At 38.7% G+C, this 12791-nt stretch overlaps 1 protein-coding gene across 3 annotated transcripts in view; it reads left to right on the top strand.

Moving 5' to 3' along the window:
• The first annotated feature begins 245 nt into the window (after positions 1-245).
• Positions 246-12791, top strand: part of dop1a (DOP1 leucine zipper like protein A) — a 43260-nt gene continuing 30714 nt past the window's right edge. For 2 of the 3 annotated variants that reach the window (XM_007252998.4, XM_007252996.4), the window contains exons 1-10: positions 246-324; positions 2426-2619; positions 2918-3099; positions 5306-5476; positions 5618-5807; positions 5955-6053; positions 7323-7422; positions 8503-8612; positions 11210-11324; positions 12606-12726. In XM_007252998.4, coding sequence (XP_007253060.3) covers positions 2482-2619; positions 2918-3099; positions 5306-5476; positions 5618-5807; positions 5955-6053; positions 7323-7422; positions 8503-8612; positions 11210-11324; positions 12606-12726 — 1226 coding nt within the window. In that variant the 5' untranslated portion in view covers positions 246-324; positions 2426-2481. The remainder of the gene's footprint in view (positions 325-2425; positions 2620-2917; positions 3100-5305; positions 5477-5617; positions 5808-5954; positions 6054-7322; positions 7423-8502; positions 8613-11209; positions 11325-12605; positions 12727-12791) is intronic. The other variant, XM_007252997.4, reaches the window with a different exon arrangement.

The raw sequence follows: 12791 nt of genomic DNA, 5'->3' as shown, positions 1-12791 counted from the left end.
TAACTTCAGCATCAGTTTACTGAAAAAAGGAAAATATATCATTATACTCTCTAAAATTAAAGGTATAACTATTTGGCCAGATCTTTGGACCGAGTCGTGGGCTCCCTCTAGCGGTGTGCGGTTATTTACTGATATAACGGGAGAGCGAGAGAGAGGAAATTGGTAGGCGCTAGTTACTCCACCCAGCATAATAAAAGTCCTATGCAGGGTGACTTTTATTGTGAAATATATTGTGTTTCTGACCGGGAAGTGGTTGACGCTGTGCTTCAGCTGTCAGCGACTTCTATAAACACGGAGCTGCCGAGAATGTCAGCGCTAAATGCGGTAAATGAACATTATTACAGTCATTTACAGGCGTTCTGCTTTAGTGTACGCTTTATTAGCCCTGATTTTATTGATGATAATCACACATTCCCAGCGCTTTGTTCTTGTCGTTCGGGGAAAACCGACTGACATCGCGTTTTTCCGCCGAGACTAATCAGTTTAACTAAACGTTCAGCTACAAAACACCGAATTACACCGTGACTCCCCGCCGTTTACATCTATAAGACACAGCTTCATAAATAACGCTTTAAATTCTGCCTGTTCAGCTGGATCACACCAGCCAGCCACGGCCAGTCAAACTGATGACATCGGCTGCATCCCAAACGACTCGCTGTAGGAGATGTAGGTTCGCGAGCAGGTGTAACGTTAGTGCACTAATCTGCGGTAGAATTCAGACTTTATTTAGCTTATCTTAGCAAACCAGGGCTCCGTGGGGGTGTAAAAGCCTTATATCACCAGTAAACTGTATTATTTTCGGTTATTACACAATTTGTTTAATAGCGTAGTGCGTTATTTGAGTGAAGAAGCCCATATTTCCCCTATCTAGTGCATTGTCTATGTGTAGTTCCCTTTATACAACATACACATAACCTAGCATAACTCCGGTTACCTGTTAAAATAATGGGAAGAACGGATTGTATAAATAATGAATAACACAAGATGTGTGTTTACAGTCTACAATATTTAGTTGTAGAAGCATTTATATGGTCCATATAGTACACTGTTTAGTTGTAGAAACCTTTAAATGGTCTATAAAGTAAACTGTTTACTTGTACACGCCTGTAAATGGTCTATATAGTCCACTGTTTAGATTTAGAAACTATTAAATGGTCTATATAGTACACTGTTTACTTGTACAAGCCTTTAAATGGTCTATATAGTCCACTGTTTAGATTTAGAAACCTTTAAATGGTCTATATAGTACACTGTTTAGATTTAGAAACCATTAAATGGTCTGTATAGTAGACTGTTTACTTGTACAAGCCTTTAAATGGTCTATATAGTACACTGTTCAGTTGTAGAAACCTTTAAATGGTCTATATAGTACACTGTTTACTTGTACAAGCCTTTAAACGGTCTATATAGTACACTATTTAGTTTTAGAAACCTTTAAATGGCCTGTATATAGCACTATTTAGTTGTAGAAACCTTTATGTGGTCTATATAGTGTTTCACTGTCACTGTTTAGTTTCCTTTATATTGCCTTTATAGTGTACCATTTAGTCATTGAAGCCTTGATGTAGCCTAAATATTGCACTTTTTAGTTGTAGAAGCCTTTATGGTGCCTATATAGTGCACTACGTTGGTGTAGAAGCCTTTATTTAGCTTATACAGTACACCTTTGCATGACCTTTATGATATAGGCTACTATTTATTTGTTCCAGCTTTTATATGGTCTATATAGTACACTGTTTAGTTGTAGAAGCCTTTATATGGCCAATATAGTGCATTAAATGTGTAGAATAATTATTTGCCCTATATAGTACACTGTTTGTGTTTTCATTGTCCAAATAATTGTCCATTTATGCATAGAACTCATTATATGGCATATATAGTGAATAATATGGATATACAATTCTTTGTATTGCCTATATAGTGAATTATTACGGTGTAAAAGTCTATATGTTGTGTATATAATGCACAGAAGCCTAGGGATTGCTTTTCTAGGACACTGTTTTCTTCTAAGAACCTTAAAATGCCCATATAGTGCAATGTTTGGGAGTAGTAAGCTTTATATGGCTTATATTTTGGTCAAGAAACCTTTTATTGCATACACATATACCACACAGTTACGGTATAGAAGCCATATGTGGTTTTTATAGTGCATTGTTGTTGGGAATAATCCTTAATATGGCCAATATAGTGCGATATGTGGGTTTATAAACCTTTATTACTCCAGTACACTGCTGGAGTGTAGAACCCTTCATATGACATGTATATGGGTTTAGAAGGCTTAATATGGTCTATATAGTGCATTATTTGTGTAAGCAAGCCTGTCTTTATATAAATAATAATAATTATGATAATATGATTTTTTTTTTTTACAGTAAGTCACAAGCCCAGTGTAACCGTTACCCATTCTTTTTTCCTCTATCTGCAGGTGTGATGTGCTTGTGTTGTATAGGAACTGGCTGTTAGTGCCGCTGGACGGGGAGGATGAACGCGGAGGAGCTGGAGCTGCTCGGTGACTCTAAGTACAGGAACTATGTGGCGGCTGTAGATAAAGCACTGAAGAACTTTGAGTATTCCAGCGAATGGGCTGATCTCATCTCAGCACTTGGCAAGCTCAACAAGGTCCTTCCCTCTGTCTTCGATGCATAAATCTGTTCACTGCAGTTAAAACATTACTGTAGTTTAACAGCCCAATCAGGAAGTGCCAGAATAGCTCCATGGTCTACTGGACTCTGACACCTATAATAGAAAGTAGTGAAAAAATGCTTTAGTAGATTTATCATATTTATCATTCAATCATCATTGCTGCAGTTTTAAAAATCTGTGCAGTATTGTCCCAAATGTTCTTCAGCTGTCTTAGTTCTGTAATGGACTTATGCTGCAATAATGGTCATTGTTTTGTTCATGCTATATCCGATAGGTGCTGCAAAACAATGCCAAGTACCAGGTTGTGCCCAAGAAGCTCACCATTGGCAAGCGTCTGGCTCAGTGCCTTCACCCAGCACTACCAAGCGGGGTCCACCGCAAGGCCTTGGAGACCTATGAGATCATATTCAAGATCATCGGCCCCAAGCGGCTGGCTAAGGACTTGTTTCTTTACAGGTAATGGGGGCCATGTTGTTGACACAGTTGACAGATTTTGATCTAGGTTATCCATCAGCCAGTCGTAAATTACATAGATTATTATAGATTGAATTATTATGGTGTAAGTCTATATATTGTGTATAGAATGCGCAGAATCCTATATATTCTCTTTCTAGGACATTGGTTTCCTGTAGCAACTTTAAAATCCTTAAAATACCTATATCCGGCACTGTTTGTGAGTAGTAGGCTTTAAAAATGGCTTATATTTTGAACTGTGTGCCTGTACAAGCCTTTATATAACCTACATGTACACCTTTATATGGCCTACATGTGGGAGTAGAACTCTTTGTATGGACTATATAGTAAAGTATTTGGTTGTTTCGACAGTGACCGTGTAAGGGTATGCAGACCTTTTGGTAAGCACTTAAAGGGGACATGAAACATTTCAGTTTGTACAAGTTTTCTAAGGGATTAAATATAATGGAATTTATTTGGGGGGGGATTTTTTTATATAAAATGTTTACACACTAAATTATAATATATTTATTTTTGTTACGTTTGAGCTAGGGCGCCGCCATGTTGCCCGTGCATCACTGGTGACGTCACGGGGTTGGTTGGTTTAAGATCCCAGGCATATAGCTAGAGGAAAAGAGCTTATTGTTTGTGGAGATTATGGATGAAGACGAAACTGAACTAGGCTAACATGGAGCATTTACTCAGAGATCTTTCCTGTATAAACCTGAGCAGAACTTTTCAGATGCTTTTCTGAGAGAGAGACGTTTGGGAGTGTTTATTCTCTCTCTCTATGTGGAGCCGTGCAGAAAACCTACTGCCATCCAGTTAACTAGCTAGATTATATACATTTAGCAATTTAAAATGTAAAGTCCAGAGTTCATTAAGACTGAATAAAACAAACATGATTTAAGTGGATATTGAAACACCCAGGCGCTGTTTGGTTGATAAACCGTTCAGTTTAGAAGTTAGAAAGCTTACTGGGCAGCTAGCTTCATCTAGTTAGCGTTAGTTAGTTAGCTAGCATTGGCTAGCTATGGTAAGATAGCTAGAAAAGTAGCTAACGCTAGCTATGTTAATTTTAAATTAGTTTATCTAGACTTTCGGTAACGGTACCTCTCGGTGCTCTGCTGGGTGAGCGCGTTGTTCTCGTTCCGTGCGGCTACAGCTGCTGCTCTCATAGTAACGTTACCCTCAGTCGGACGGTCTGTCAGCTGATCAGAGAAAAAATGAAAAACGGAGGAAAAAAGCCTCGGACTGCAGCTTATTTATCCAGCGCTAATGCTCCTGACTCAAGCCCTTCTCCTTCATATAGTCCTGGTCTAGAAAGTGCTCGCCACTAACCCCTAGCATTGCAGCTAACCGGAGGATTCTCGCGCTTCAGCGCTGCGAGCCACCGCTGAAGAACAGCTGACCGAGGCGAGGTATGAAAGTAAGAGTAAATATTTCTCATTCCTCACCCTATTAAATTTCACTACTCCCAGTATAACTACACACAGGGGCAATACAAAAGTGCCCCCCCCGCTCTGCATTGAGTTTTGGTTTGGATTTTATTATCTATTGAAGAATTAATTTACGGTAGACTCACAGATTATAGTATATTTAGATTGCTCATTATTTTAATTCCGCTTCACTGACAACTGTTAAACTTATCAGATTTGTTAGAGTGAAAATACATCTTGTGAATTATACTGAATACTTGAAGTGTTTCATGTCCCCTTTAAACACTGCCCCAACCCCTAGAAGTGACACAAGGGACTAATAAGGACTACTAGGGACTGACAGCTCTGCAATGTGTGAAAGGCATCTTTCAGTCATATGTGTTGTCTCTTACAGCAGGGCTTCCAGCTGACATTTTTCAGCAGGATAATGCTCACACGCAAGGGATTTTTAGGAAGGACATGGCCAAGATGTGTCATACTGAACAACCATGCACAAACATATCTTATATCCAAGCTATGGGAATCCTACAGAGTACTAGGGCCTATGCATTTATACAGTTTTCCCATCATTACATTTATATATAAAGTTTCATTACATTCCAGCAACTACTGGTTGGTGCGATTTCTCTTTTGTAAATCAGTGTAATTGTTTGAAATGGATTGTTGTTGTTATTATTATTATTATTATTATTATTATTATTATTATTAATGTTTCATTTGAATGTCATGCTTAGCTTACACTATTTGGTCACAATGTTTCTTTGCATTAGCTCTGGGCTCTTCCCTCTGCTGTCCAATGCTGCCATGTCCGTGAAGCCTGTCCTGTTGGGCCTGTATGAGACCTACTACCTGCCCCTGGGAAAAACTTTAAAGCCAGGCCTGCAGGGTCTCCTGACAGGAGTCCTTCCTGGTCTGGAGGAGGGTTCAGAGTACTATGACAGGTTGGATAGCAGTTTTAGTTTATTTATCTTTGTTATGTATCTTTGTACATGACTACAATGTTCCCATATGTTACACTGTAAGCTTGGATAATGTTGAATTTATGTATTTGAGGTAACCGGTTGCCTTATTTATTTGCACAGGACAAACACCCTGCTGGAGAAGGTGGCAGCAGCCGTGGAGCAGCCAGCGTTCTACAGCGCCCTCTGGGGCAGCATCTTGACCAGTCCCGCCGTGAGGCTGCCGGGGGTCAGCTTTGTCCTGCTGCACCTTAACCGCAAACTTTCAATGGAAGACCAGCTCTACGTGATGGGCAGCGACATTGAGCTAATGGTACAGACTCTTATCTCTTGGGAAGATTCCAGTCTGCATGCCCATTACCCTTAACCTGATTTGATTCTGAGGAATGATTCAGTTTTATGTGATTTATTTCAGCAGTGAACTGATGTTTGTGTATTGACTGGTTTGCTGTGTTTGCAGGTGGAGGCGGTCAGCACGTCTGTGCAGGACTCCAGTGTGCTGGTTCAGCGAAGCACACTCGACCTCATCCTATTCTGCTTCCCTTTCCATATGAGTCAGGTACTCATCCATCCACCCATCCACCCATCCATCCATCCATTTCAGTTTTTAATTTACCCCTTAAACTGCAGTATATATTATTTAATAATTCATAATCACAGACCTGCACAGACCTGTACGATTCCGTTTGCTTGCTCACTCTCTCTCTTTCTCTCTCTCTGTAGCTCTCACACACACACATGGCACATGACACAGATATTATAATACAGTAAAAAAAAGGATCTAGTCTGCCAACCACAGTAAACCACACTATACTATTATTATTATTATTATTATTATTATTATTATTATTATTATTATTATTATTATTATTATCTATTATTACTATTACTACTCCCTCCCAACAATTAAGGGAATACCAGCATTAAAAAATAAATAAACCATAATCTTTAATAATCATTAATTACAGAATATTGTTGTGATTAATACAACTAATTTGTAAGTGAATGACAACACTAATATAAATAATTTTTAATTTAGCCAATATAACACTGGTTCTTTTATTTACAATTAAATACACGTTATAACAAGACTTAAAGTTTTCTATTTCAATTTTTTTAGTTAATAAAAATGGCTTTTAATTTGCCATCAGTATATTAAGCAACCAATTATTATCCTTTAAGAAGCCTTTATTGTATTCTTTAAAGTAACAGATAATAAGTAATATATAGTGGATAATGAATAATTTGTAGTGATAATTAAAATACATAATATGTACTGAATATATGTATATATATATTTATATATATATTACTGAATATAGGTTACAAAAAAAGTAAGTACATAAAAATTAATTAAGTAGTTACTAAAAATTGCCATAGTAGCTAAAAATATTTGTATTACTAATGGATACAGAATAATTCATAGATGATGGTAAATATGAAAAATAATTGTAATAACTGTAGATTCTAAGTAAATATACATATCACAATACATATCATGTATCATAAAGACGTTTAAGGTGTTTTGTGATGTTATTTCTGCCATTTAACCCAACCTATACACAAGACTTTTTTACATCAAGTATGATTTTTTTGGACGATTAAAAACAGATGGGATTTGTATTGTAGTGGAACCTTGATATCAAGTCTGATGTGATTTCTGCTTTCTGCACTTTATGAATGGAGTTAAGAACTCCAGAGCTCTTTCAAGCATCATTTCCAAATTTCCAAATCATATTGTGTTTTTTTGGTGTAAATAGGTGTGAACAACTTGTTCTGGGTCTGGATTAATTTTATTTTGTTACTTTTGTTGATTCTTTATTCTCAGGCCACTCGTCCGGATATGATCCGAATCCTGTCCGCTGCGCTGCACGTGGTTCTGAGGAGAGACATGTCCTTAAACCGCAGGCTTTATGCCTGGCTTCTGGGTAAGATTACCAGCACACACACGCACACACAGCTGATTTTTCTGCTAAAAGTGCACACAGACTGTGTTTAGTATTTACACTTTTAACACTTGCTCTGTTTTTGCCTGTAATCCGCACGCTGTGGAATGTCCTTCTTGGTAAGTGTGTATACGTGCATGTATGTGTATATTACAGTGGGTTTTTTCAGTTTTACCAGCAATTTACCAGATTTGCTTTATTTGTGGACTAAAGAAATTCATTACGTGACTGATGGGACCTGGAAAACATAGGCCTGTTTTTTTGGATAATAACAATCGCAATGATTACACTATAAAATATGATCATCATCTTCAGACATTTTATGCCACTGATTTAAGTTTTTTTGGTAATTTATTAGAAACATTATTAGCAATATTAGGCTTGTGTAACATGTCTTTACTAGTGGTGTCAATCGATTAAAAAAGAAAGAGAGAGAGAGTAATAGAGAGAGTAATAGAGAGAGTAATAGAGAGAGTAATAGAGAGAGTAATAGAGAGAGAAATGGAGAGAGAAATGGAGAGAGAAATAAAGCTCTCTGACCGGATCTGAGCTGGAAGTTCACAGCACACTATTCAATCATTCAGCCGGATGACAGATCAGTGCGTTGGGTGGGGGCGGGGCAGATTATGGCGGAAGAAGGGGTCAAACCTGGTGCCTTAATTAACTTGCGTTAAAAAAATAGTAACGCATTACTGATTCCAAATTAACAGTATGTGTTAACACGCTCTGGAGGCACTGTTATTGATGCATTGGTCACTGCACAAACTGCATTTTTTCCTGTACAATAGGTGGCGCTATTGCTTACAGGCTCAAGGCCCGCCTCCCGTAGAGAGCAGACAAGGGAACAGAATGCAATTAGTTAAAATATTGGTGACATTCAGTCTTATATAAAACAAACATGCAAGTAAATAAATACAATGGGCAATATTAAGGCCATCTCCATATATTGTGTGATATGTCGATAATGCATTATTGTGACGGGCCTAAAATTATGGGTCAATCTTAAGGAGAAGTTTATTAATAGTTAATTATTTATGTGTGTGTGTTGATCTCTCTCTGCAGGTTTTGACAACAACGGTGCGAAAATAGGCCCTCGCAACACCCGTCTCAGCAACCCAGAGGAACACGCCACCCACTACTTCAACACCTACTCTAAAGACATACTGGTGCAGGTCTGTGCATTAACACTTACTAACCACACTGAAATACACTGAAGCTCAGAGGCTCACGTGCTTACAGTCCTGTATCCTATAATCCTATAACCATACCGTATAATTTCTCTTAAATTATTATAGTGCTGGGCGGTATGACCAAAATGCATATCGCAGTATTTTGCAAGATTCTGGCATCTGTATTTTTTTACCATCATTTGTTTAAAGTTTTTTGCTTAACTGAGCTTAAATCCAGTTAACAAATAAATTCAGTTTAGTGTGCATTAATATTATCATTTAGGCTACAGTATTAGTATTGTTAACAGGGCTATAGTTACTCATATTGCAAGGAGCAGCAGCAGAAGCTCCAGGAGTTCCAAGTCCAAGCTCCAGGAGACAAGTCTACAGAGCTGAGCTGCTGTTACTTTATTGTGTTCATGTTTCTCCAGGCAGGACAGCGTGAGACAAGTCCACAGAGCTGAGCTGCTGTTACTTTATTGTGTTAGCTTGTTATGCTAACTGGCTAGCATTAGCTGGCGAACTCTGCTTAGTGTGTTTCTTTGGCAGCGCTGTTTTACACAGCACTCCGCAGCACCTCTAGTTGTATGGAGGTATGTAAAAATTGCATACCAGTTCTAATTTCCCCTCCAGTATACCACTAATTAAATATGAACCACACAGCCAGCTGAACTATTGTAATAAGCATAGGCTTGAGGGAAATTATCAAATTTTAAATACAATTCTGAATCGATTCACAAATGACAAAAAAGATTCAGACCTTCCAGCAATAAGCTACACATATTGCATAACTGGCACACATTACTAAAGCAAACAGTAGGGGATGCTCTAACCACAGTTTTTCCCCCTGTGTTTTCTTTTATTTTTTGACCATGAGTCACTACTAGATGTTAAAAGTGATCATGATGATCATGAGAAATCAGCAGGGGCTCTTAGTTTATGAAGTTCTTTGAGGGATGAAAACAGTGCTGTGTTCTCTTTATCATGACTGATGTCCTCTCTGGCATGGCCTGTACAGTAGCTATATGTGTGTGTATAGGCATTTTTTGGCTTGTGAGCACACACTGGTCTCTCTTGCAGGATTGTATGTGTTTGTGTTTGATATGTTTTGGGTCCTCCTGGGCTTGGAACAGAGGGGGTTTTGTGGGGGAGCTTGTCTTTGTTGCTGTGCCATCTGCTTCAAACCACTTGTTGGAGCGCCCTCATTTGGGAAAGGGAGCTACTGCAGTGAGCTTCTGCTGCGGTTGTGTGGTGCTAGCCTGAGCGTGAAATTGGGGTTTGGAGATGAAAGACATACAGTTGAAACCAGAAGTTTACATACACTATATAAAATAGACACATATACATGTTTTTCTTACTTTCTGACATGATATCAGAATAACCCTTTACTGTTTTAGGTCAATTAGGAAAGTCTGCCAAAATATCAGGAACAGAATTGTGGAGTTGCACAAGTCTGGTTCATCATTGAGTGCAATTTCCAGATGCCTGAAGGTGCCTCGTTCATCTGTACAAACAATTATTAAACGCAAGTACAAACAAGATAGGAATGTCCAGCCATAATACCGTTCAGGAAGGAGACGGGTACTGTGTCCCAGAGATTGACGTGCTTTGGCTGAAATGTGCAGATCAACCCAAGAACAAAAGCAGAAGACTTTGTGAAGATGCTAAGGCTTAATGTCTTGTGGTCTGACTAAACCAAATTTGAATTGTTTGGCCATATTATCATCGTTAAAAGGGAGAAGCTTGCAGGCCTGAGAATACCATCCCAACTGTGAAACACGGGGTTGTGGGGTTGTTTTTCTGCACTTCATAAAAATAGATACCAGCATGAGGAAAGAACATAATGTGGCAATACTAAAGCAGTATCTCAAGACAGCAGCCAGGAAGTTAAAGCTTAGTCACAACTGGGTCTTCCAAAAGGACAATGACCCGAAACATACTGCCAAACTGGTCACAAAGTGGCTTTAAGTATAACAAAGTCAATGTTTTGGAGTGACCATTACAAGACCCTGATCTCAATCCAGTCTTCTTATATAGTGTATGTAAACTTCTGGTTCCAACTGTATACACTGACATATGCAGTCCTGCATGTAACATGAAAGTAGGTATGCACTAATTTTGGTTGACACGATATAATTCCCATATTGATGTGAACAGCATAGCCTTTGCCCTTGGTGTCTGCAAAAGAGTTGGGTGGTATGGCTAAAAATACAATATCACATAATTTTTTTTCACTACACACATCATTTATTGTATTTTGAAACGCTGACAAAATGCATCAGCAGTGGCAGATTCTACTATTTTAGTACTGTTTCTGCATAATACAGTGATTTTTGTCAAATTGTTGGTACGCATCATCCCGTTTAACAGGATTTTTTACATTATTTTTTATAATAAAATGTTCAGTTGTGATGTGTTCTTTAAGCACTGATGATATCCTCTGTATTCTTAATAAAGCATATTGATATCGATACTATTAGAAAATTGATCACATTGTGAAAAAATATCAGTATAAAATCATCTGTAAAATTACTTTTTTGGACTTTATGAGCATTTATGTTTGTGTCATTTATGTGATTTAAGGTCTATGTGTTTTACAGGCCATGGTCGGGATTCTGCAAGGTAAAGCCCGAGGTGGGGAGGAGGAAAGTGCCCTCATGCACGACCTAAAGCCCTTCCGCATCCTCATCAGCCTGCTGGATAAACCCGAGCTTGGTATGACTGTCATCACACACACACACACACACACACACACACACACACACAAGAGACAAAAAAAACAAATGTATATAATTACAACCAAAAAAAATATTTGCAACTTGGTGGCGCACCCTTTAAAAATAACTGAAATCATTTGCTTCCTATAACCATCAACAAGCTTCTTACACCTCTCAACTAGAATTTTGGACCACTCTTCTTTTGCAAACTGCTCCAGGTCTCTTATATTTCAAGAGTGCCTTCTCCCAACAGCAATTTTCAAATGTCTCCACAGGTGTTCAATGGGATCCCGACTCATTGATGGTCACTTCAGAACTCTTCAGCACTCTCTTTCCATCCATCTCTGGGTGTTTTTTAAAGTATGTTTGGGGTCATTGTCTTGCTGGAAGACCCATGGCCCAGAGTTCAAACTCAGCTTTCTGACACTGGGCCCTACATTGCGACCCAAAATCCTTTAATAATATTCAGATTTCATGATGTCTTGCTAACAGTCAAGGCACCCAGTGCCAGAGGCGACAAAACAACCCCGAAGAATTATAACTTTGTAGGCCTCATTCTGTTTTTGGTAAACAGTTGAATGATGTGCTTTACCAAAAAGCTCTATCTTGGTCTCATCTGTTCACAAGATGTTTTCCCAGAAGGACTTGTACATTTTGGCAAACTACAGTCTAGCTTTTTATGTCTCTGTGTCACCAGTAGGGTCTTTCTGGATCTCATGCCATAAAGTTACATTTAATTCAAATGTCAACAGATAGTTCACGCTGACATTGATGCACCCTGAGCCTGCAGGACAGCTTGAATTTCTTTGTAACTTGATTGGGGCTGGATATCCACCATCCAGACTATCCTGCGGATATAAATATAGCAGAACATGTGTAACTGCAATAATTTTCTGGGAAAAATACTTAATTTTCTGGAAATATTTAAGGGTTTTTCACACTTTCGGCCATGGCTGTACATAAAATGATTTTTTTAAGGGCTAAATATGCCCTTAACAAACTTGATAGCCCTAGACCAATGTCTGCCATGTCTGCAATGGCTGCCATTGCTCGAGGTGATGTGCTGACGTGCTCTGGCATTAAGAGAACATCCAGAAAATGGTGAAAAACACAGGTTTTAGGAAAAAAAAGAGGGCTCAACACTTGTCCCAGAGGTAGCACTACTTAAATTACACACTGCTATCTCATGATTTTGGCATGACAGTGCATTTATTGTTTATAACATTGACGCTGATGATACGGTAATTGACGTAGGTAATTGTGGTTGTTGTGTCTCCAGGTCCTGCGATTCTGGAGGACGTCCTGATAGAAGTGTTCCGGACGCTGCACACACAGTGCCGGGCCGAACTGGACCTGCAGAACCAGAACCCATTCAGCAAAGACCAGACTCAGCTCAGCAGGTACAGCACAGACCATGTTACAGTGTAAGGTCAGCTTCTGACCCCTGATAACCTTCTTCTGTCTT

Source organism: Astyanax mexicanus, chromosome 4, assembly GCF_023375975.1.
Source record: "Astyanax mexicanus isolate ESR-SI-001 chromosome 4, AstMex3_surface, whole genome shotgun sequence".
NCBI classification, from domain to species: Eukaryota; Metazoa; Chordata; class Actinopteri; order Characiformes; family Acestrorhamphidae; genus Astyanax; species Astyanax mexicanus.
Note: the sequence above shows the minus strand (reverse complement) of the source record. Positions and strands in the feature narration are given on the sequence as shown.